The sequence below is a fragment of the Muscardinus avellanarius genome (genome assembly GCF_963383645.1).
Source record: "Muscardinus avellanarius genome assembly, chromosome: 9".
Classification (NCBI taxonomy): Eukaryota; Metazoa; Chordata; class Mammalia; order Rodentia; family Gliridae; genus Muscardinus; species Muscardinus avellanarius.
The window spans coordinates 43,741,107-43,766,712 of NC_137795.1; the positions used below are offsets into that span (position 1 = coordinate 43,741,107).

The 25,606-nt window shown below is 41.2% G+C and overlaps 1 protein-coding gene across 1 annotated transcript in view; it reads left to right on the forward strand.

The window, feature by feature from the left end:
- SLC26A3 (solute carrier family 26 member 3) overlaps positions 1–18,228 on the forward strand; it is a gene marked incomplete at both ends in the record, with an annotated part of 35,793 nt that extends 17,565 nt beyond the window's left edge. The window contains 10 exons of the mRNA XM_080701632.1: positions 3,206–3,301; positions 4,296–4,402; positions 5,960–6,029; positions 6,121–6,213; positions 8,253–8,348; positions 9,314–9,547; positions 11,742–11,796; positions 15,304–15,446; positions 15,570–15,635; positions 18,205–18,228. Of these exons, the coding sequence (XP_080557758.1) occupies positions 3,206–3,301; positions 4,296–4,402; positions 5,960–6,029; positions 6,121–6,213; positions 8,253–8,348; positions 9,314–9,547; positions 11,742–11,796; positions 15,304–15,446; positions 15,570–15,635; positions 18,205–18,228 (984 nt within the window). The remainder of the gene's footprint in view (positions 1–3,205; positions 3,302–4,295; positions 4,403–5,959; positions 6,030–6,120; positions 6,214–8,252; positions 8,349–9,313; positions 9,548–11,741; positions 11,797–15,303; positions 15,447–15,569; positions 15,636–18,204) is intronic.
- Between the last annotated feature and the right edge of the window lie 7,378 nt (positions 18,229–25,606).

Genomic DNA, 25,606 nt, shown 5'->3' on the forward strand with positions numbered 1-25,606 from the left:
TAATGTACATGAAGCAACTAACCAGGTCATTACTATTATTAATGAAAGTCATTAATACCATTATTGTTATTTTATTACTTTTCTTCTTTCTTTTTTTTGGTACTGAAGGTAGAACCTGTGATTTCCCTATCTCAGTCTCACAAGTACAAGTACAAGGATTACAAGCATATGCCACCACACCGGCTTCTATTACACTTCTGACTAGAAAGAATATAGAGATCTTCAAGTAGTTAAAAAAAAAAAAAAACACTATTGGCTAAAAAAAAAAAAAACATGTGTCACCCGTATACTAAACTACTGATTTCAAGTCAGTGACATGAGAGAAATTACCCCCGAAGAAATTGAAAAGTGTGTATCTCAATAAAAATAAATGTATACACACTTGGCCCTGTATAGAGAAGAGCCCTGTGGCGCTACCTTACCCACATCAATTTGGAGACATTAAAGAAAAAATTACCACTTAATACCCTATCTCTGTCATGCATAAACCAGGACATTTCCAGGATGTTAACCAAGCACCTTCCACAGAGAATCCAGGTGGTAAGTTCTCTTCTGAGCATTATTAGGGCAGGAATGAGCTAAGGTGATGAATAACAACTTTGCTTCCACGTGACCTATGAAGGCAAAATAACCCATAATAATTTGGGCCGTACTTGTTGAGACCTTCCTAAGCATTGGCAGAGTTCTAAGCCTTTCATACCTATTTAATCCTTTTCAACAATTATAATATAGATGCCAGGTTCCTGATAAAAACACCGCCCTTTCTCTTCTGTGGTTTCTCGGTGCTCTGTACTCTTTTAAAAGTACTGTATTGTGTGTGTGTTTCACTGTGACTTGTTTCAAACTATTGTTCTATGGAGTATTTACCAGCTGGAAATTTATGCCTAATGGAAAAAAAAGTCTTCAAAGGTGGCACTTGGAATGCTTTATACTAAAGCCCTGCAAAATGAGGAGTTATACAGTCCTGTGTGCCGCTCACTAACTATATCTCTTACAGCTGCTGTCCATACCAAAACTAGGACATTGTCATTAGTACAGTACTATTAAGGGGATTACAGACTTTAATTGTTCCCTCTTTTTATCTTTTTTTTGTGGTACTAGGGATTGAACCCAGAGGCACTCTATCTTTGAGCTACACCCTCAGTCCTTTTTTATTTTGAAGCAGGGTTCCAATAGGTTTCTGAGCATCACACTGAGTTGCTGAGGCTTGTCTTGAACCTGCGACCTTCCTGTCTTCACTTCCCAAGTCCTGGGATTACAAGCACACACCACCACACCTGGCTCGGTTTTCCTCATCTTTTAACTGGCACTCATTAATTTCCTTTTTAAAGTTATTTAAGACCATATTTATTCTAAACAAGACCTATAGTCTCACAGTGAATCAAATTAACTGCTTAAGTATTAAAATATAAAATCTATTTGTCAAAATTAAAAATCCCTGGGTCACTTAAGCAGTCTTCAAGATATGGGGGAAAAAAAGAGTGTATTTCTTTGAACACTGTGCTTCATGGTGTAAAAGTAGGCAGCATAAAATTGACCAAATTATGTGCATATACAAATATGTAACAACGAATCCCACAAAAAATCTCTTAACAAAATAAAATTAAAAATGCAATTTTTAAAGTAGTCAGTGTAAAAGTTCCATATTCCACTCAGAATGGAACAGCTTGGGGTGGAGGTGGGGTTCCTACCATTGTGCTAATATTTAAATAAGAAGCCAGAATGGTGCTGTACACCTGTAATGCCAATCCTTGGGAGGCCAGCAATTTAGTGAGACCCTGTTCCAAAATAAAAAATAAAAAGGGCAGAGGGTGTAGCTCAGAGGTAGAAAAGCCTTAGGTTCAATTCCCAATACAAAAAAAAAAAAAATCAAGTAAGGATGCATATACTTAGCTCTTCAGCATGTTTCACCATAACTATCACAACTTCCACAAGCACAATTATGGAATGAATTCTGGCCTGCAGAGAACCTAAAGCTTGTGTGGCCAGCTGAGTTTTCAATCCAGGTCCCTCTGTGTAAAGGCACCATTCAATCATGCCAACATTGGAGCTTTTAAGAGGCTAGGTTTGGGGTGCTTAGTACTGGGTTGGGAAATATTCATTAGCTCATCCACTCATTTGTTGAATAAGCCCTTCCTACATACATTTACCATAATATGTTCTGAGGATACAGCAGAGCAAAAGACAGATATGGTTCATGCTGTCCCAGAGTCATGGCTAACCTTTTTGTGATCCTTAAAATGGCATGACTGCTGTTCATCACCAAATATTTGATCTCCATCCCAAGACCTCAAGCTCCTCTAGCCATTCTTTTTCTTTCTTTTCTTTTCTTTTTTTTTTTTTTTTTTTTTTTTTGGTGGTACTGGGAGTGGAACCCAGGGGCTTTCTACCTCTGGGCTATACTTCAAGACCTAATATATTTTTTTAATTAATTTTTTTTTTTGTGGATTTAGGGATGGAAACCAGGGGCATTTGACCTCCGAGCTACACACCCTACGCTATTTTTTATTCTTTATTTTGAAACAGGGTCTCACTGAGTTGCAGAGTGCCTCACTAAGTAGCTGAGGCTGTCCGCGAACCGTGATCCTCCGGTCTCAGCTTCCTGAATGCTGAGATTACAAGCATGCGCCACCACACTTGGCTACTCCCAGACCTATTTTATACTTTATTTGGAAACAGGGTCTCACTAAGTTACTGAGAGCCTCACTAAGTAGCTGAGGCTGGCTTCGAACCTGTGTGATCCTCCTGTCTCAGCATCCCAAGCGCGGGGATTACAAACGTGCGCCACCACGCCCAGCTTCCCCATCCATGTCTTGCAGGGCGCAGCCCCATCTCCTCAACTTCAGTAAACATACACTGGCTCTGCTTCGAAGAATGCATCTCAGTGCTCACCTGTAAAGGTCTTATAATATGCCTTTCTCTGTTTTGAGGTGCAGGTTATTAAGCATCATCAGATTATCTATGGGGCTTAAGCACAAAGAGCAGGTGAAGCTTGTCACTGTGGTGGGGACAAGCTCATGCAGGGGGACAGGTCAGAGTTCCAGCTCTGGTGTGTCTTGCATGGCATCGCACACTGGGAAAGGGTGTATCAGCCTTCGATAGGCTTTGAGGCCCCCTGAAGGACTCACTTATCTGTAGCCTTCACCTTTGCTTCTATATGGCTTACCTGATAACTGAGAGTGCAACTGGGATTTATGTCTTTCAGTCTGTCCTGGCAGCTTTGGCACTTGGAAACTTAAAGGGAATGCTGATGCAGTTTGCTGAAGTGGGCAGATTGTGGCGAAAGGATAAGTATGATTGTGTAAGTAGAAGCAATTGTACTTGAAAAAAGAGATAAGGCAGGATGGCTACTTCATGCTGATGCAACATGTATATTTATATTGTAAACCATGTGAAATTTTGTTTCTAAATACCTGTTTGAACCTTAGTTCATTTTATTCACTGTCTTAATTGCATGCTCTAATGATCATTCTCTGGAATTGCAGTGTAATGGGGCTCCTGTGAGAAGGAAATGCTCCAGAAAACCCTAACACAGGACTTCCTTAGGTCTGTTCTGAAAGTCTTTCCAGCTGTCACAAATGCCACAGAAACACAGCATGTTGGGGTATCTATAGTGTCTGTTCTTCGTTACATAACATATTAGTTTTCAGAGAACTTAAAGCCTGAGCATTCCTTCTGGAACTACCCTTTCTTTTGGAAAGGCTTCCCTTGCTCTCGACATATGAGAAGCAGAGTCCATAATTCAGTCAAGGTCAAAGACTGGCGTAAAAATGCTTATTGACATACACAACTGAACCTAAGAAGCACAAAGTAATAAGCTACATTTGGTTTGCCTTTGTTCTGGTAGATTGTTACAGTGGATTTTAGCACCCCTTTGGCATGCTAAAATTCTTGCAGAGATCATAGCCCTCAATTAAGTCAACAGACCAAGAGTAAGATTAGTAGAAGCTCCACTAATTAATTTGCTAATTTTCATGACTAGGCTGGTTCCGAAATTTTGGCTGTAACAGACTGAATCCCATTTCCTTAACTGGTTCAGGGATGGGATTAGAAGTAAACACATTTTCTTTGGACATTTTAATATTGACCTGTGCTTCTGTGGCCCAGACCTGTACCTACAGAAATAACCTCTTGAGACAGGTGCCTTTCTGTAGATTTTGTTCCCTGGCCCAAGATAACAACTTCCAACCTGTGCTTTTGGCCCTAGAAGGTCATAATTCTCCTATCCCTGGACCTAAAGCATTTTACTTTACTCAGAGTAAACTGAAGTGCATCTTTTGATTTTTTTTTTCCAGCTAATTTGGATCATGACCTTCATCTTTGCCATAGTGCTGGGACTCGGGTTAGGCCTGGCGGCCAGTGTGGGATTTCAGCTCCTAACCATTGTATTCAGGACCCAGTTGTGAGTGCTCCTTGTTCTCTGCACCCTGGCAGGCTTCAAAACTTGTCACTGATTAGAAAACAAATAATTTGGTTGATAGTCTTACACTTCTGTCAGGACTGGCAAGTATATCCTTCCTCAGGTAGCTCGCCTCCAGGCCTGAAGGGCAGTGGGATGGCCAGCTCTACAGCAACAGTCCAGGGAGAATCTCTGATGCTGGTCTGCTTCTTGCTTTGACACCAGTTGAGAAAAATTGTATAAGCCAGGTGCTGCCACGCATGCCTATAATCCCAAGACTTGGGAGACTTGCAGGTTTGAAGCCAGCCTCTGCAACTAAGTGAGGCCCTATTAAAAAAAAAAAAAAAAAAAAAAAAAGAGGGCTTGGGGGTAGCTGGGCATGGTGGCACCTGCCTGTAATCCCAGTGTTGGGAGGCTTAGACAGAAGGATTGCAGGTTCAAAGCCAGCCTCGGCCACTTAGCAAGGCTCTCAGCATCTTAGGGAGATCCTGTTTCCAAACAAAAAATAAAACGGGGGTGGGGCTATAGTTCAGACATGGCATGTGTTCAATCCCTAATACCACACACACACACACACACACACACACACACACACACACACACAAAGCTGGGCTAGGCTGGGGGTATAGGTCAGAGATAGAACATATTAAAATTTGAGTTTGCTTGCCCAACTGTAAAGTGGAAGTAATCTGTTCTAAGTGAGTTTATGTCACTGCTTTAGACTTGTTGAATATGGAATGTATTAGTGAGAAGATTGTGAGGTTCCCCAGGTCTAGTGGAGGGCTCTCCCTCTTCGTAGTTTTTTAGATTGCACTCCCACCTTAAATCTTGGGGCTGAGCTGGCTGTGGTGGCCCATGGTTATAATCCCAGTACTTGGGAGGCTGAGACAGGAGGATCGCAGGTTCGTGGCTAGCCTTGAATACTTAGTGAGGACATCTGAAACTTACTGAGACCCTGTTGCAAAATAAAAGATAAAAAACAGGGCTGGGGATATAGCTGGTAGGTAGAATGCCCTTGAGTTCAATTCCCAGCTCTGCAAAAACAAATTAACAACTCGGGGCTGGATTGGAAAATTTCTCAAAAGCAACTCTGGGTCCTAAAATTCCACAAAATTTGAAGTTCTTGATTCTAAATAGCCATTCATGATTCTGCTTTTTAAATTTTTGTCATGTAATATCACCACGCTGTGGTCACTTAGCCAATGTTCGATTATGTGGCAGGACTGCAAAAAGAAATAAGGATCCTTGGGAACCAATGAGGTCTACAGCAAAAGTTGTTATTGCAGTTAAGGTTTTCCCTTGAGTGATGGAATACACTGATACTGAAATACATTAGTATTGCTCTGAGAGCTTTTATTCATTTATATTTTCATTGGGTTCTTGACCAGGGACCCCATCATCCATAGGGACAAACTTATATAGACCTTTGCCATCTTAGGGTGTCTCTGGTGACATGATGATTCCCCAGCCTTTCCAATTTTGAAGAGTGAACCTGTGTTGATATGCTAGAAGAAAACCAAATATGCACGAATGATTTATTTGGTGTTGTTTTCCCTACAGTCCAAAATGCAGCACACTGGCCAATATTGGAAGGAGCAACATCTATAAGAATAAAAAAGATTATTCTGATGTAAGAGAAACTCATTTTTGTCTTTGACTTGCTGAATAATAGTAATCCAATTGTAGTGGGCACCATCTAATGTCACTTCTCTGCCTTACAGATGTATGAGCCAGAAGGAGTGAAGATTTTCAGATGTCCATCTCCAATCTACTTTGCAAACATTAATTTCTTTAAGCAGAAACTTATTGATGCTGTAAGATTTGGGGTTGTTCAACTTTTTTTTTTCTAATTCTGTTGAGTATCTGGAAGTGAAATGTTTGTTCTTTAACAAGAAGATCACTGATTTCATGTATATCAAGCCTGGATTATATATGTGTTTTTTATGTCCCACATCCCAGAGCAGGTAAAACTACCTTATAAGGTACCCATTAGTATGATGGAAAATAAGCCTTTTCCGACGAGGTCTAATATAGAATCCTTTTTTATAAAAAATAAAAGGGTTTTATAAAATAAAAATTATTTACCCGAAGGTTTTAGGCTGCTGATTTTAAGTAGATATTATCCTGCAGATTTTCTTTGGGCATCAGCTTCAGAAATAATAGGGAGTGTTTTAAAATTTGACTAAATCATTGATTAGATTCAAGAAAGAAGCTGTAAATTAATATTTAACAATAAGTACTGGGTCGTTGGTAAAGATGACAAGGAAGCAGTCTCTTAGGTTAGATTAAGAAATAAAAGCTCAGTACTCACCCTTAAAATATACATTTTTGTGTGTGGGAGGGTGGAGGTGGTACTAAGGATTGAACCCAGGGGCCTTCTACCTCTGAGCTATATCCCCCTCCTCCCCTTTTTGGTGCATTGAAGTCATACATCTTAATGGAGTACAAGATGGTAGAGGTATACATGTACACATCACTTATTTAGCCCTTCTCTAATTCCCACCCCATTCCCTTTCCCATCCCTCCTTCTCATGTTTGGCTTAGTGATTGACTTTGATATGTTTATGAATGTATATCATGTACATGCTAAGTGGGATTAGTCGGTCACAAAAAGTAAAATATCAGATGTTCTCCCTAATATGCGGAAGCTAAGGAGGAAATGGGTCATAGGAGGAACTCTAGAAGAGGAAGGAGAAACATAGATGAGCAAATAAGGCGACCTAACAGAGTAATGGGAGGGGAAAAGAGAGAAATTTCCTTTTTATTTTTTACTTTGAAACAAACTCACTACTAAGTTTCTGAGGGTCTCGCTAATTTGCTAAGGTTGGCCTCAAACCTGCAATACTCCTGTGTAGCCTTTTAAATACTGGATTACAGAAACAAGCCACCATGCCCAGTTGAAATTTACCTTTTGGTCAGCTCTGTACATTGCATGGAGCTATCTTAAAGCTGTATTATTATTTATCTGGTGTGCATAAAATTTTACTCTACCCAAGTATTTATTTTTATAAAAAAATACTGGATCAGTTGGTAAATATGGCTTCCTATGTGACCCTTTTCACTTAATCCAGGGTCTTGTCATCTAATTACATTTTTTCTGTCAAAGTTTTCTTATTACACAATTTGATCCTACTTTCTTACTACTCTAGAGCTAAATTGCAGCAATAAGGACTCATTTGTGTTAAGGGGGAAATAAATCTTATCCCTAAATTAACACTAAAATTATGAAACAAGATAATGTAAGTTTTATAAAATATGATCATATAAAACTTAGTAGAATAAAAATATATGAGAAGAATATTCATTAGGTGCCGCTTAAAACTCAACAAATAGAAAATATCCCCCCTAAGGTTGTGTGAGCCCCCAAACACAAATAGACACAAATAAGATTTAAATCCATTCCTGGATCATTTGTAACTCCTGGACTGTATAGAGGATTTGAAATGTTGATAACCATATACAGGCAAAGCAAACCATAGGTCTGATACAATGCTGTATAAAACACTTTTAAAACGCCGGGCGTGGTGGCGCATGCTTGTAATCCCCGCTCCTGGGAGGCGGAGACAGCAGGATCGCGCTGGTTCGGAGCCAACCTCGCTGGCTTAAGGGACCCTGTTTCTAAATAAAAAATATTTAAAAAATAGGTCTGGGAGTGTAGCCCAGAGATAGAAGGGCTTCCAGGAACCCCAGTACCAAAAAAAAAAAAAAAAAAAAAAAAACACTTTTAAATGCTATCACAGATGTCCTTATTATACGCCCTAGTACCTCAACACATCTGAGCTAGTTATAAGAACCATGTTGTATATGTAGCAGAATATTCAGTACTCTTGCAACACGGCAATTGGTTTTTCAGGTTGGCTTTAGTCCACTTCGAATTCTGCGCAAACGCAATAAAGCTTTAAAGAAAATCCGAAAACTACAGAAGCAAGGCCTGCTACAAGTGACACCTGTAAGTTGCCTGACCACATTTGTGCGTGTTATATCTAAAAACTTAGTAAAAGTACAACACAGAGTGTTATTTCCATTCCCGTAAACGATCTGAGATGGCAACACATCTGTGATCCCAGTACTTGGGAGGGTGAGACAGGAGGATCACAGATTCAGGCCAGTGCTTGGTAACATAGCTAGACTGTGTTTCAAAAAAGAAAATGGGAGCCAGGAGTGGTGGCGCATGCTTGTAACCCCCGCGCTTGGGAGGCGGAGACAGGAGGATCGTGCAGGTTCGAAGTCAGTCACGCTGGCTTAAGAGACCCTGTTTCCAAATAAAAAGTATAAAATAGGTCTGGGAGTGTAGCCCGGAGGTGGAAGGGCTTCCAAGAACCCCAGTACCACAAAAAAAGAAAGAAAGAAAAAGGTTTGGGGGTGTATCTCAGAGGTAGAATAATCCTGGGTTCAATCCTAGTACCACAATAAATAAATACAGACATATAAAGTGAAATGTCAGATAAACAAAGCATTCCAGCTGCCAACTAATGTCATTTTAAAATGGGTACATTTGAGGGTCTACTTAAACTTTTTAGTTGTCCTGGGAAAAGTACAAAAGACAGTGTCTGCTGTCCCATTGCTGTACCAAACTTTGAACGTATGCGTTAAAAACTCCCTGGTCTATATTATATCCTCAATATAGACATAGCCAATATTTTTCATGGTCAGAATTATCATGCTCGATGCTGGGCGTGGTGGGGCACGTTTATAATCCCAGCACTTGGGAGATTAAGAGAGGAGGATCGTAGGTGGGATGGCAGCCTCCGCAACTTAGTGAGACCCTGCTTCAAAATTTAAAAAATAAAAAGGGCTGGGAGTGTAGCCCATAGGTAGAATGTTCCTGAGTTCCATCCCCAGTACCATACACACACACACACACACACACACACACACACACACACACGCCATGCTTGTTTTCCTCTATTGCAGAAAGGTTTTATATGTACTGCTGATGGCCTAAAAGATTCCGATGAAGAGTTGGACAACAATCACATAGAAGAACTGGATCAGCCAATCAACACTGCAGATCTGCCCTTCCAGATAGACTGGAACGCTGATCTCCCTCTCAACATCGCGGTCCCCAGGATCAGCCTCCACAGCCTCATTCTCGACTTCTCAGCAGTGTCCTTTCTGGATGTTTCTTCAATGAGGGGTCTCAAAACGGTAACTTTTTTTTTTTAAATGCAAACAACCAATCATTAAAGGTAAAAATTGTATTTATAGAAAGATGTTCCTTTAGATAATGCACACTTAATGAGAGGTAATTTTTTGTGTGTGTGTGTGTGGTACTGGGGTTCCTGGAAACCCTTCTACCTCTGGGTTACACTCCCAGACCCATTTTTATATTTTTTTATTTGGAAACAGGGTCTCTTAGGCCAGCAAAGCTGGCTTTGAACCTGTACGATCCTCCTGTCTTCGCCTCCCAAGTGTGGGGATTACAAGTGTGCGCCACCACGCCTGGCAAGAGGTAAATTTTTATCTTGCAGTATTCCATAGACAGACTGGGGGGGTAGGAAGCATGAACGGTGTTCAGTGAACTTTTTTTTTTTTTGCAGTTGTTTTAAGTATTTTTTTATTTTTTTTTACTGGTGCATTGCAATCGTACATCTTAATGAGGTACAAGATAGTAGAGGCGTACATGCACACATCACCCATTTAGCCCTTCCCCAATTCCTACTCCATTCCCTTCACCCTTCCTCCTTCTCATGTTTGGCTTAGTGATTGATTTTGATGTTTATGAATGTACATCGTATACATTAGAAAATTTCCCTCTTCTCCCTTTCCACCCCCCTCAGTTAGGTCGCCTTATTTGCTCATCTATGGTTTCTCCCTCTTCATCTAGAGTTCCTCCTATGACCCATTTTCTCCCTCACTTCCACATATTAGGGAGAGCATCCGGTTTCTTATTTTTTGTAACTGACTAATCTCACTTAGCATAATGTTCTCCAGTTCCAAGCATTCCCTGCAAATGACATAATTTGTTCTTCTTTCTGGCTGAGTAAAATTCCGTTGTGTACATATCCCACTGTTTTGTAATCCATTCATCTGTTGATGGACATCTTGGCTGGTTCCATAGTTTGGCTATGGTGAATTGTGCTGCTATGAACATAGATAAGCATGCATTCGTTTGGAAGTTTGGTTTCCATTCTTTTGGGTAGATACCCAGAAGTGGTTTTGCTGGATCATATGATAGGGTTGTCCCCATTCTTCTGAGGATCCTCCATACTGTTTTCCAAAGTGGTTGCACTAATTTGCCAGGAGGATCACATTTATTAGGCCAGCACATAGTAACTTAGTGAGACCCTGATTCAAAATTAAAAGGGTTGGGGATGTAGCTCAGAAGCATGCCCCTGAGTTCAATACACACACACACACACACACACACACACACACACACACACCACACACACACACACACACACACACACACACACACACACACATTTTGTTTTTGTTGTCATTGTCTTATTGGTTTTTGGGGGTTTTTGTTTTGGGGTTTTTTTTTTTTTTTTTTGCAATACTGGGAATTGAACTTGGAGCCATAATCACAGCCCTATTTTTTATTCTTTATTTTGAAATAAGGCCTCACTAAGTAGCTGAGTAACCTGCGATCCTCCTATCTCAGGCTCCCAAGTACTGGGATTACAAGCGTGTGCCACCACGTCTGGCTTATTTGTTGGTTTTTAAAGCCATAGTTCTTAGTTCAGTGCCTCAGGGAGGCTTTAAAAGTGTTTGTTGTTGGTGGCGATAATATTAATGATCATATCTAACCTGATCAACAGTATGTGGATAGAAAGTTCTATAGAAGTCCCAGTCATCACACAAAAGATACTATGCTAAAATTAAATCAGAGTTGGCTTTATGAGTTTAAGACAGAAACCTCCTCATAATACTTGCCTCAAGGATAATCATTTTTAACTTCTTACTTCCCTTCAACTTTCTTCCCTGCTGTCATGGATCCTTGTTTTTAACTTTAATATTGCCTTATGCTATTATTTCTTTTTTTTTTTTTTTTTTTTGCGGGTCTGGGGATGGAACCCAGGGGCATTTGACCTCCGAGCTACACCCCTGCCCTATTTTTTATTCTTTATTTTGAAACCGGGACTCACTGAGTTGCAGAGGGCCTCACTAAGTAGCTGAGGCTGTCGCGAACCACTACGATCCTCCGGTCTCAGCCTCCCAAATGCTGCGATTACAAGTGTGCGCCACCACGCCTGGTTTATTATTTCTTATCAAAATATAAATGGTTCTGAAAGTAATATATCATCCATAAGATATAATTACAATAGTTTCCTTTTTACATTTCTGACAAATACAACTGTTCCCTAAGAGAGATGCACTTTTTTTTTTTTAACAGATTTTGCAAGAGTTTGTCAGGATCCAGGTAGATGTATATATTGTTGGAACTGATGGTGAGTCTTCTTATTTTCTTTTCTTTTTTCCCCCTTTTTTTTTTTTCTGGTATTGAGGATTAAACCCAAAAGCATTCTACCTCCAAGCTACTCCCTAGCTTGATTTAATCTTATTGGAAAACAGGGTTTCACTAGGCTGCTGAGAGCCTCGCCAAAGCTGGCTTTGAACCTACAATCCTCCTGTCTCAGAACTGGGGTTACCAGCATGCACCACCACGCCCAGCTTGTTATTTTCATTTTACATTCTGACAGTCACCTCAGGCTTATGCCATTGCTCTGTCTAGACAGCTCTTCCAAAGAACTGCTATATTATATGGCCATTAAGAAGGAAGTCTAGTTTGCAACAGAGCCAGTAAAAGTTCCTATGTTTTAGTTCTTCATGTTTTAGTTATGTTTATATGTAATGAGGTGAATTTTACAATTTGAACCCTAATTTAAGGGGCAGCAAAGGAGGGAATTTATCAACTATTTCTCATTCTAAATTTGCTAGAAAAGTACTCTCATGGGCTGTCCCACTTCTTTCCCTCCCTTGCATTCTTTCCTCAGCCAATCACAACTAGACTTTGGCTTCCCCTGGCTGAAGGACCACACCTGCCAAGGTGACTGGCTAGTAATATCCAGTTTGTCAAGATTAAAGGCCTCCTGAACATTTGACCCTTTCTTTCGCTTTTGTCTCTTCAGTTCCCTGCCGTGACTCTGCAAGCCTGTTCTTCTCATTCACACCCTTCCTCTCTAGTGGCTTCTCAGTTTTTGACCCCTTAGCAGTCAGTCCATCTTCAGCCTTAAACTCTTTAGTTCTAGTTCCATGGACCCGTCCTAGTCAATATCCTACGTACATATGATTTCAAATGTTATCTACATGTTGATGAACCCCCAAACTATGCCTCCAGCCCAGACCTTTCTTCTGAGCTGCAGTGCTTGGCTTCCAGTCATCTAGATGTCCTCAGGCATCTCAGATGTACATATTCAAAACTGTATGTGTGGCCGGGCGTGGTGGTGCACGCTTGTAATCCCCGCGCTTGGGAGGCAGAGACAGGAGGATCGCGCAGGTTCGAAGCCAGCCGCGCGCACTGGCTTAGGAGACCCTGTTTCCAAATAAAAATGTTAAAATAGGTCTGGGAGTGTAGCCCGGAGGTAGAAGGGCTTCCAGGAACCCCAGTACCACCAAAAAAAAAAACTGTGTGTGTGTGTGTGTGTGTGTGTGTGTGTGTGTGTGTGTATTCTTGGGAGGCTGAGACAGGAGGATCACAGGCTCAACTCCAGACTCAGCTACTTAGCAAGGCCCTCAGCAACTTAGACTCTGTTTCAAGATAAAAAATAAAATAGAACTGGGGGTATAGCCCAGAGGTAGAATATCCCTGAGTTCAATCCCCAGTACCACAAAAATACAAAATATATATATAATATATATATATATTATATATATAAAATATGTATATATCCCTTCCTCCCTCAACTATCACTTTTTCTTCCCTATCTCAGTCATCATGTCAGTACTTACCCAGCTGCCCAACCAGAAGCCCCAGAACCATCTTTAGTTCCCCCCTTCCCCGTCCCTCTACAGCCAGTAGCCACCGAGTCCTAGGAATATTTTGTCTTAAGCCAGTGTCTTCCTCTCTGTTTCCACAGCCTTCATCCAGATCCTTGTCTTTTCTCCCCCAGCTCCAGAAGGCCCTACAGAAGACCTTTCTAACTAGGTTGACCATCCCTTGAATAATTCCTCATCTGATTAGAAAATTCCTTTCAGAATTCTCCCAACAATAACTGTGAAAGCTTCCTTCCTTCCCTGGGCTCCAGACTGCTGGCATCTGCAGAATGCATACCTTCTGCATTGCTCTCTGCAGTTCTGTACCTGTGCTCCACAAGGCTATAATCTCTTCCAGGGCAGGCCATGGGTCTGGCTTGCCTTCTTATTCCCTGTCACTTGCCCAGTTCCTACAACATGACAGACATTCAGTTAAGACTCACTGAGCAACGCCTAGTGGTCAGTCACTGCTCAGGGTGGGAATCTAGCAGTGAGTGACAAGCTCTTACACCTTGCAGTCTCATGGGGAAGCCACAGAGTACAAAAATAGAACCATATTTCAGACAGTGATAGTGTTGTGAAGAACAGAACAGAGTAAGGGATATGGAGCAATGGGGAATGTTTGTTTGTTTGTTTGTTTGTTTGTTTGTTTGTTGTGGTGCCGTGGATTGAATCCCAGGGGCTTTCTACCTCTGAGCTGTACCTCAGCCCTTTTTATTTTTTATTTTCAAACAGGATTTCACTAAGTACTAGGATTACAGTTATGTGCTGCCACACCTGGCTGGTACTATTATTTATTTATTTGTTTTTGTTTACTTAGTGGCACTAGGGATTGAACCCAGGGGCTTTCTACGTCTGAGCTACACCCTCCATCCCTATTTTATTTATTTATTTATTTATTTATTGGTGGTACTGGGGATGGAACTCTTCTACCTCCAGGCTACACTCCCAGACCTATTTTAAATTTTATTTGGAAACAGGGTCTCTTAAGCCAGCGCGGCTGGCTTCGAACCTGCGTCATCCTCCTGTCTCGGCCTCCCAAGCGCGGGAATTACAAGCGTGTGCCACCATGCCCAGCTATTTTTTATTTTGAAACAAAGTCTTCCTAAGTTATGGAGGGCCTCACTAAATTGCCCAGGCTTGCTGTGAACCTGCGGTCCTCCTGTCTCAGCCTCCCAAGTACTGGTATCACAGGTGTGCACTCCAATGCCCAACTGGTACTATTTTACATTAGTGGTCAGAGATGATCACATTGTTAAGAGTCTTTCTAAGTTGCTGAGTCTTTCTAAGTTGCTGAGGCTGATCTTGAACCTGGATCTTTCCCAAGTACTGGGATTATGGGCATGTAACACACGCCCGGCTAGGCTTTATTTTTAAAACTAAGAAAATAATAATAGAAAAAAGGTCGACTTTGCCTTGGCCTCGTTATTTTGTAACACTTTTTCCTTTCAGTACTACAGTTATATGTGTTCTATCTTCCTTGAGGACAAAATTCAGATTTAATTTACTTTTTGATCCTCTTTATTACCCAGCCAGAGTTTTGCACATTGAAGATGTGAGCCCGTAGTCTGCAAACAAATGCTGCTCTATGAACATGTGCTCCTATTTTAGAAGAATCCAGATTCTTAATAATAGATCAGACTTAATGTTCTAGTCATTTGGTTGAAAGATGAACTCACTAGGCTCCTGCCTAAATAAAAGTAGATTGATTTTCTTCTGGGAACAACTTTTCTTATTTGAAACTTTTCCTTTTTTCATTAGGGCATTAAATACATATGTTTATTAGAAAGATGTCCTTGAGCTCCAGAAGACATTGCACTAGTGATATACAGTCCATGTACCAATGCAACCCACAAACACTTAACCAGATGTCAATGAAATAAATGCACATTTGCAAAAAGAATTTCAAATCACCAGACTTAAGAGGAAACCTGTGGCTGCTTACTTCTTCTTACATGTCATGGGTTCTTTTATCTCTTCAGATGATTTCATTGAGAAGCTTGCTCGGTGCGAATTTTTTGACAACGAAGTCAAGGACTCAATATTTTTCTTAACAATTCATGATGCCGTTTTGCATATTTTAATGAAGAAGGATTACAGCACCTCAAAGTCTTATTCCAGCCAGGTACCAGCTCTTTGATGACATATACACTTGTAACCAACCATCTGCACTTCTTAAAATTTCCTTTATATTTCAGTATCTTAAAAAATTTGCCCCTCACCCATATTTTCATTCTCTTTTTCCCAGGAAAAAGAAATGAAATTTGATTTCACCATAAATACAAATGGAGGATTGCGTTATCGGGAATGTCAGGTGAGACAGTATGGTGCAAAGTCCCCTACTTGTTAAGCCTGTGTATCTTATTTTTAGAAAACAGAAAAAATGCCAACCAATCTCACAGGGAATTTTGAAAAAAATAAACTCAGACCAGTTTTTTTGTTTTGTTTTGTTTTGTTTTGTTTTTTAGTACGGGGGATAGAACCCAGGGGGGCATTCTACCTCCAAGCTACACCCCCAGTCCTATTTTTTAGCCTTTTTTATTTCTTGAAACAGAGTCTCACTGAGTTGCAGAGGGCCTCGCTAAGTAGCTGAGGCTGTCCATGAACCGCGATCCTTTGGTCTCCGCCTCCCGAATGCTGGGATTACAAGTGTGCGCCACTACGCCTGGCCAGTTTTTTGTTTGTTTATTTGTTTGTTTGTTTTTAGGGTGGAAAATAGCAATAGTAGATCTCTATTAATATTGAACTTGTCTTTATTTTCAAACTATTTACAGTCATGATCTTATTCTGGCTATGTAGTAATACACAAGGCAGGGGAGATATTGCTATTTCCCCTTGCAAGTAGAGTTAGCGGTGGTGCTGAGAAACTACGCACCTCCTGATATCCAGGTGTGTGGGGAGACCCTAGCACAGCGCCTTGCTTGGCATTAAGCTCCTTTCTTTTTACAAAGGTGAGTTACCAATTAATCACTTAATTGGATAATTCCATTTTATTCCAGGACATTCATTCCTTTCTTTTTTCATTCCTTCTTTCTTTCTCTCTTTCTTTTGTGCTGCTGGAGATTGAACCCTCACTCTACCTCCGAGCTATACCCCCAACCCATTTTATTTTTTATTTGAAAACAGCACCTCACTAAATTGCTGAGAGTCTTCCTAAGTTGCTTCGACTAACTTACAACCGTCCTATCTCAGCCCCCACTAAACACTAGGATTACAGGAATGCACCACCCAGCTTAGATCATTCATTTCTAAGACATTCAGTCCTTTAAGGCAATGTCTCTAGTTTGGGAAAAGCAGAATGTAAGATCAAGATGGGTTTCTGTGATAGGCCAGGCGTGTGGAAACTGCATTACACTCATTATCCCACTGCTTATGATGAAGCGCAGAGAAGATAGTGTCATATCACAAATGAAGAGAAACAGGCTCAGAGAGTTTAACTAATTTTTTTAAGGCTACATACCAAGTAACAGCAAATGGAGCCAAGATCTCTATAACGGTGGGTGTGTTCTCTTCACTATAGTACCCTGCCTCTGTCCTTTGGTGAAAGGCTAAGGGAAGGAGGGTCCTGAGAAAGTGTCATAATGACTGTGTTCAGGTACAGGAGGTGGGTGGCAATATTTCTCTTAACTGAAGAAAGGTCTAAGAACAGTGAAAAGGAATGTAGATTACAAATGAAAAAAAAAAGTATAATTTAAAGTAACCTGGACCAAAGAGTAATATCAAGTAGCAAAGATTAAATGAAAAGGTTATTCCGGAAAGCTAGAGAGACCAGAGATGAGAGGAGAGCTTAAATTTTTTTTTTAACCATGGTCCTACCTCCCAGCACTGGATCCCAGAGACCCAAACTCAGCACTTGGCCTGAGTAACCTATAAAAAAACACATACCAGAAACCTTTCCCCAGTAGCGGGCTTCAGAATTGTCACCAAGTACTAAGAGATAAAGCATAAGAAGAGCATTTAAATCTGATACCTGCTTCAGAACTAATTGTCTTTCAAAGTATAGTCAGTACCATGTTGTACTTTGAATTCTCATATTAAAAAAAAAAAAAGAAACATTTAACACCAGCTCTGGGCTTTGCTTAGAGGAAGGTAAGTCAGCAGTTGGGTTGATAGGCCTCCAGTGGTGACTGCAGATAAAAGCAGAATGTGGCTGGCTAGCACAATATGACCCATCAGAGCTTGTGTGAACCCTAAAACAAACATGAAGAAATAGACTGATACAAGCTGGATGCTCTGGTGCACACCTGTAATCCGAGTACTTGGGAGGCTGAGACAGGAGTATTGCAGGTTCGAGCCAACCTCAGCAACTTAGCAAGGCTTTCAGCACCTTAGTAAAACCCTGTTTCCAAATAAAAAGTTAAAGAGATTAGGGGTATATCTCAGAGGTAGTAAGCCCCTGGGTTCAACCCCCAGCACCACGAAAAAGAAAAAGAAAGAAAAGAAATATATTGCTACAATACATGGCATTTATTTTGATAAAGTGTTTTTTGTTTGTTTGTTTGTTTGTTTGTTTTGGTACTGGAAATTTAACCCAGGGGCATTCTACCTCCGAGATACATCCCCAGCCCTATTTTTTATTCATTATTTTTGAAGCAGTGTTTCACTAAATTGCAGAGGGCCTAAGTACTGGGATTATAAGGGTGTGCCACCACACCCAGCTCAATAAAGTACCTCTTTGAAAAACACACATATGAAGTATGATATCACATACATGTGTATTCTTCAAGTAGCAATAAAAGGTATTTTGCTCAATAGAGTTTATGACAAGATTTAAGACAAAAAATAATTATTGGTAAATACTAGCTTCTAAGATATTATTATTATTGAAAGAGACAGAACTTAACAAATCTTTTTATTTAAATAAGAACTTTTTCTTCTTCCAGGTACCAGTTGAAACAAAATTCTAATCAACATAATTCAGAGGGATCCTTATCTGACTGTCACATAAAGAACTTTGTACCCAGAAAGTTAGTGATAACTTCATATGTGGTGTTAGGGATGGAACCCTGGGGCTTTTTACCTCTGGGCTACACCCCCGACCATTTTATATTTTATTTGGAAACAAGGTCTCACTAAGTTGTTGAGAGCCTCACTAAGCTGCTGAGGCTGGCTTCGAACCTGCAGGATCCTCCTGTCTCAGCCTCCAAAGTACTGGGATCACCAGCATGCACCACCATGCCTGGATTGAAGAATATTTTTATTTGACAGAATTATGTTTCAAATGTTGGAACAAGATTGCTCTAGTGTGTTATATTTTTCACATATATAGTATAAAATTATGTAAATACTCTAATTTTATACCTTGTAGATTTATCAAAGGAAGAAAATTTTGCTTATGTGTATTTTTGTAGCACTGTCAGATTTCACCCAAGTCACTACCTTTATGTATCATGTTTTGCAGTGCATTTACATCACTGCTTTGAATCTCATAATGTATACAGGTCATGCTAATATGTCTTCACTTTAAAAAATTCAGTTGTACAGCAGGTATGTCTTGTTTTATTAAATTCATTGTTAGCTTTCTGAAATATGCTTGCTGTGGGTTCTTTTTTTTTTTTTTTACAGTGGTCTGACTTGAAAACAGCTACATGAGACTCTTTTAACAAAATCTCTGTACCAAGACTTTTTTGCTCAAGTTTTATGATTACCACCCCAGAATGTGTGCGCGCGCGCGCGCGTGTGTGTGTGTGTGTGTGTGTGTGTGTGTGTGTGTGAGAGAGAGAGAGAGAGAGAGAGACAGAGACAGAGACAGAGACAGAGAGACAGACAGACACTGGGGATTGAATCCAGGAGCATTCTACCTCTGAGCTATAGCCCCAGCCCATTTTATTTTCTTATTTTGAAACAAGGTCTTGCTTAGTTACTACATTGACCTTGAACCTGTGATCTTCCTGTCTCAGCCTCCCAAATAACCATTCCAACTCCTGTGTGTAAGGGTACTAGAGGTGGAACCCAGGGACATTCTACCTCTCAGCTATACCTCCAGCTCTATTTTATTTTTTATTTTGAAACAGAGTCTCAATAAATTGTGGGGGCTGGCTACAAACCCTAATCCTACTGTTTTAGCCTCCCAAGTACTAGGATTACAAGCATGTACCACCATGCCTGGTCTACTCCAACTTTTTATAACATCTAAACTTCTATTCAGATTAAGACACAATCCTTCTAATGCTAAATGTGTAATTATAACTAGCTTTTGAAGCAAATCTTTATTTCCCCCTTCTTAGTATGAAAATTGCATAAACTGATGTGGGGTTTATTATTATTATTATTACTATTATTTTTTGGTGCTACAGGGGATGAAACCCAGGGGCCTTCTACCTCCAGGCTACACTCCCAGGCCTATTTTATATTTTTATTTGGAAACAGGGTCTCTTAAGCCAGCGCGGCTGGCTTCAAACCTGCGCGATCCTCCTGTCTCCGCCTCCCAAGTGCAGGGATTACAAGCGTGCACCACCACGCCTGGCAGATGTGGGGTTTAAAATGACAAAGCTAGCCGGGCATGGTGGCCCACGCTTGTAATCCCTGTGCTTGGGAGGCGGAGACAGGAGAATCACACAGGTTCGAAGCCAGCCGTGCGCGCTGGCTTAGGAGACCCTGTTTCAAAAATATAAAATAGGTCTGGGAGTGTATCCCGGAGGTAGAAGGGCTTCCAGGAACCCCAGTACCACCAAAAAAAAAAAAAAAAAAAAAAAAAAATGACAAAGCTAGAAGGTGTGATAGAAAAGTTAATTTCCTGCACGTGTATCACCTGCCTTCAGAACAAGGATTTGCCCATCTGAGGAGTCAGTCATTTTGAGGATGTGGTGGGAAGCACACCTGGTCAGTTCAAAGGGCATTGTCTACACCTGGCTGGACCCAGTGGCCTCAGGGTGGCCTCCTTGCCTGCGGGCGCTGGCAGCCACAGTGGTGCTAGTGCAGGAAGCAGAAAAATTAACTTTGGGGCAGAATTGCCACTGGGGTGCCGCACCGGGTCGCCTCCCTGTTGGACAGGACCACCAGCCGCTGAATGAAGAGATCTTGGACTGAGGGACGAGCAGCCCGACGCTAGGGGGAACCCCACATTCGGGTGGAAACCATTCAAACCCCGAACCCAACCACATACCTACCTGAAGAGGAGGGAGAACCCATTCATGATGCAATGGAGCTTTCTACAGATGGAAGCCGTAGGCAAGGAGAATGTCACACCAGGTGCTCAGTAAGACAAGATCACACAGGGGCGGGGACTGCCTGCCCACCTGTCTGCCCAGAAAGCTGAGCTGTAGGCATTCTTCTTCGCAGAGGGCAAACGGGAGAAGGTTTGTACCAACTCTCACTATGCCTTTGCTGTTCTGTGCATCCATAGAAGGCCTGTCTGTGGTGTGTGCAAGGTAATCCTAGGCAGGGACCCCGACCCCCACTGTTGTCACAGAAGCAGGGTCCTGTTTGAACATTCAGAGATGGACTTTACAGACATACAAATACAGTGCCAGTGTCTGCTGGTCATGTCTGCATCTCTGGGGGATGGGTAGAAGCTTTCCCCACTTGCTCAGAGAGGGCCCAAGGGGTGTCCCGAGCCCCACCTGAGGAGGTCACCCTGAGATTCAGGGTCACAATGAGCATCAGGTCAGACAAAAGCCCAGCTGTTGTTGGTGGGGGCATTAGGCAGGTGTCCAGGGCAGTGGGACTAACCTGGAGTTTGCATAAAGGTGCCATCCCCAATCCTCTGGCCAAGTTGAAAAGCAATGGCAAGTGACTGGAGACTTATTAGGACTGGTTTTTGATGTGTCCAATGAGTGTCCTCATCTTGGATGAGGTTTGGGGAGAGGAATTTGAAAAGTTCTATGAAAGTTATGAGAAACAGCAAACAAAGCTCAGCAGCTTTGGTAGGCCATCACTGAGTCTCAGACAGAGACAGGCATAGTGGGTTTGCTTGAGATGGTAAGGCTTTGCTGGATACTTTAAAGCACGGAGCATTGATTTCTAAGTCTGCCAGGGAAATTGGTGTTGCTGTGAGTTGTATTTGAGCTACTGGTGGCTCCATTGCTGAGACTAGGTTCCAGTTTGTAATTTTGTGTCTTTATCCCTGAATATGTATGACACAGCAGAACATACATATGCCTTGTACCAATGCAAAGTGTATCCAAACATTGCTAAGAGACAGGCCTTCCCTGGTCAGAGATTCTACTGCTTGTATTGTTTAGGATGGACTGCACTCCCCACAAGTGTGGGTACTCCCCCTTTGAAATCCTATTCAAGCATCTTCCTCCATTACTCCTGAGGGACTCAGGGGACATCTGAGAGTTCAGGGAAATTTGCCTCCAGAGATTCTTAAAAGCCCTAACTAACACTGCCAAAGAATGTTTAAATCTGCGTCTTCTCCCAATGGTACAAGACTCTTTATACTTCTGGAGTCCGAGAGAGTGGGTTTGGATAAAAGTCCCAGTGCAGGCTAGTCTAGACCCCAGGTGGGAGGGACCATACCAAGTTTATCCTCAGTACTCCCTCAGCCCTTAAAGTTGCAGGTGTCAAACCATGAATCGCCTATTCTCAACGTGATGGTGGTTTCCAGTTCTGAACAGACCTGGACAGCAGTTGCAGATCTCCAGACCCCCAGACCCCCACGCTTGTGATTTCTGAAAGAAAAAATGAGGATGAGGACTCTGCACTCCCGTTCCTGATGGCGCTGATGCTGACGACAGACCCAATGACGAACTATGATCCTGCTGAGCTTACTTTTGGGGGGCCTGTATCAGGAACCAGCTGGAAGCAATGCAGGTGCAAGTGTTAAGCCAGGAATACCAACGGGTCTCCATAACATGGGATAAAGTCATAAAGGATTATGTAGGTGAAGAGAGAATGTGGTAGAAACGTTAATTTCCCGCGTATGAATCACCTGCCTTCAGAACAAGTATTCACAGGATTTGACCATCTGAGGGACAGTCGTTTTGAAGATGCGGCGGGAAGCCCATCTAGACAGTTACAGGGGCATTTGTCTACACCTGAAATCACTTGCAGGTGTTAAGCGTGCTCTTAAACTTTGTGGGTGGATGGGAGTACTGGGAATTGAACCCAGAGGCATTCTACCCTGAGCCCTATTTCATTTTGTTTTGAAACAGGGTCTCAGTAAGTTGTGGAGGGCCTCATGAAGTTGCTAAAGCTGGCAGTGAACTTGCAATCCTTCTGTCTCAGCCTCCCAAGTACTAGGATTACAAGTGGGTACCATAGCACCTGCCTTGTTTCTTAAACTTTCTGAGTCAAAGACACCTTGTAGAGTTTCATGTACCCTGTGAATTTTAAGGAGAAAAATACATACACATAGTTATAAAATATAAATCTCATGGTAAGAGCTTTTTCTTCATTAAAGAGAGAGAGTAGAAATCAAAAGCAGGAGTCTAAGTGACCACTGAGCTTGGGAGTGGGGCAAGGGCTTCACAGAGGATTGTGGCTGCAACCTATATTCTTGCCAACCAACACCACAGGGACAGGCTTTCCAGTTTTCATGCCCACAACACCATACCTGCAACCTTCCCATCTCAGAGGTTCACTTATACCCCATCCTTATATGCTTCTTTTCTTCTGGGCTTCTAAGGTACCTATACTTTGAATAAGAGAAGAAGTGGGCCTGGGCTTCTGCTTGTCTGCCTCAGAACAAATAACAGAAATTATTTACAATCATAGAAATGTGATACTGATTTAGGAAGAGGTTAAGAGACCATGCTGGAAGACAGAAATAAAACTTACTTAAAGTAGAGCCAAGATTGAAAGGGAGAAGAAATAACAGGGAGAGAGAATATTCCAGGTAGAGACAAACACACATTACTGAAATTCAGAAAGGTTGAAGCTAATACACGTTGAGCAGTTTATCTTTATAATTATTTTACAATTAAGCATTTGACATATAGTCTTGCTTAATACAATAGCTTAACTCAGAAATATAAATGTTTTAAATGCAAGCCTGACTACACTGCATGAACAGGAATAGAGAAGGATAATTAATCTCTTTTTTGCATCTCCACATGGATTTCACCACATTGAAATTGATCTGTTGACCTGCAACTCTTTTTTTTTTTTTTCAGTACTGGAGATGGAACCCAAGGCCCATTCTACCCTCGAGCTACACCCCAGCCCTATTTTTTTTTTTTTTTTGTGTGTGTGTGTGTGTGTGTGTGTGTGTGTGTGGTACTGGGATGGAACCCTTCTACCTCTGGGCTACACTCCCAGACCTATTTTTACATTTTTTTTTAAATTTAGAAACAGGGTCTCTTAAGCCAGCGAGGCTGGCTTCAAACCTGTGTGATCCTCCTGTCTCCGCCTCCCAAGCAAGGGGATTACAAGCGTGTGCCACCACGCCCTGCTTTTGTTCTTTATTTTGAAACAGGATCTCACCAAGTTGTGGAGAGCCTCACTAAGTAGCCGAGGCTGGCCACAAACCCAGATCCTCCTGTTTCAGCCTCCCAAAATCTTAGATTACAAGCGTGCACCACCACGCCCAGCTAGACCTGCAACTATTAATGTGCTCTGCCAGCATCTTTTCTGCCTCTGTGAATTGACAACTCCATCCTTCAAGCTGCTTACATGAAAAATATATCATGAAATTCTATTGACTATAATATAAAAATACATTATCATACAATTCTCAAAATAGCCCCCATAGGTAGGCACTATGATTAACCTCTTTTTTTTTTTTAAGAAAAGCAAAAGACCCAATGAAGATATGGAAACTATAAATTCTATAGTTACAGAAATTTTGTCCAAAGAGACTGACTCCAGAGCTCTTAAATTATTAAGAAAAATAATTGCCTCCCCAAAGAAATAAAAATGTCAAAATTGACCTATTATAAGGCAGAACTAAATTCAGGAATAATAATGGTATATTCTGTAAACTTGTCCCAAAGTTAGTAATTTAGAATTATACAATTAAGTATAACCAGAAAGCTATTGGAAAATGTGTTATGTTCAGAATTAAATACATTTAATATTTCTCTTATTATAATTTTGTGTATATTTGGTTATACTTTTTTTGCGGTACTGGGAATTGAACCCAGGGACATTTCTACCTCAAGCTACACCCCCCATCACTATTTTTTATTCTTTATTTATAAACAAGGTCTAAGTACTGGTAATCCCAGTACTTGGAATCCAAGTGTGTGCCACCACACCTGGCTTGGTTATACTTTTTGTGTGTGTGTGTGTGGTACTGGGGGTGGAACCCAGAGGCTTTCTACCTCTGAGCTATACTCCAACCTTAAATATTAAAATTTAATATTTTATTTGGAAATAGGGTCTTACTAAATTGCCGAGAGCCTCACTAAGTAGCTGAGGCTGGCTTCGAACCTGTGCAATCCTCCTGTCTCAGCTCCCAAGCACTGGGATTACAAGCATGCGCCACCATGCCTGACTCTTGGTTATACATTTTTAAAGGCAATTTTTTCCGCACTACACTTTGAAAAAGCCTTTAAGAAAATATTTTGAGAAAAATTTAGGAATGACTATCAAGGACAATTCCTAGATAAGTTAGAATATGAGCTTGTAGGTCAAGGACCATAGGCATTTTGTTCATTATTATATATCCACATCTAACGTGTTTAATTTTCTACACATATTTATATAGGTGTATATCATTTCACAAGTCACCCGATTAATACAATGCTATCACCATTATCTCTAATATAAGTTATACACCCTTCTGACTGGCCTTCTTCCATCTTTACCTCCCTAGTCATTTCTCAACACAAGGGCCTGAATGATCATTCCATTTTTTTGGCTCAGGATGCGACAATGACTTCCTACATAGGGTCAAAAAATGTATGATGACCTAGAAGTCCTATGATTTCTCCATTGCCTCTTTAAAATTATTTATTTTTGTGGTGCTGGGGATCAAACCCAGGGCCTTGTGCATGCTAATAATGTCCTACCACTGGGTTAAACCCCTAACCCTTGGCCTCCTTTTACTCTTTTCGTTCCACTCCAGTCTCCTTGCTAGTTCTCAAAGATGATAGATACAATCCCCTTCTAGACCTTTAGAGTGTGCACTAAGAAAGCTCTGCCCTGTGTTATCTAGGTGAGTTTCACCTACTTAATATCCTTGCTCAAATGTTCTATTTTTATTTATTGATTGATTGATTGGTGGTACTGGGGTTCCTGGAAGCCCTTCTACCTCTGGGCTACACTCCCAGACCTATTTTATGTTTTTTTTTATTTGGAAACAGGGTCTCTTAAGCCAGCGCGGCTGGCTTCGAACCTGCATGATCCTCCTGTCTCCACCTCCCAAGCACGGGGATTACAAGCGTGCACCACCATGCC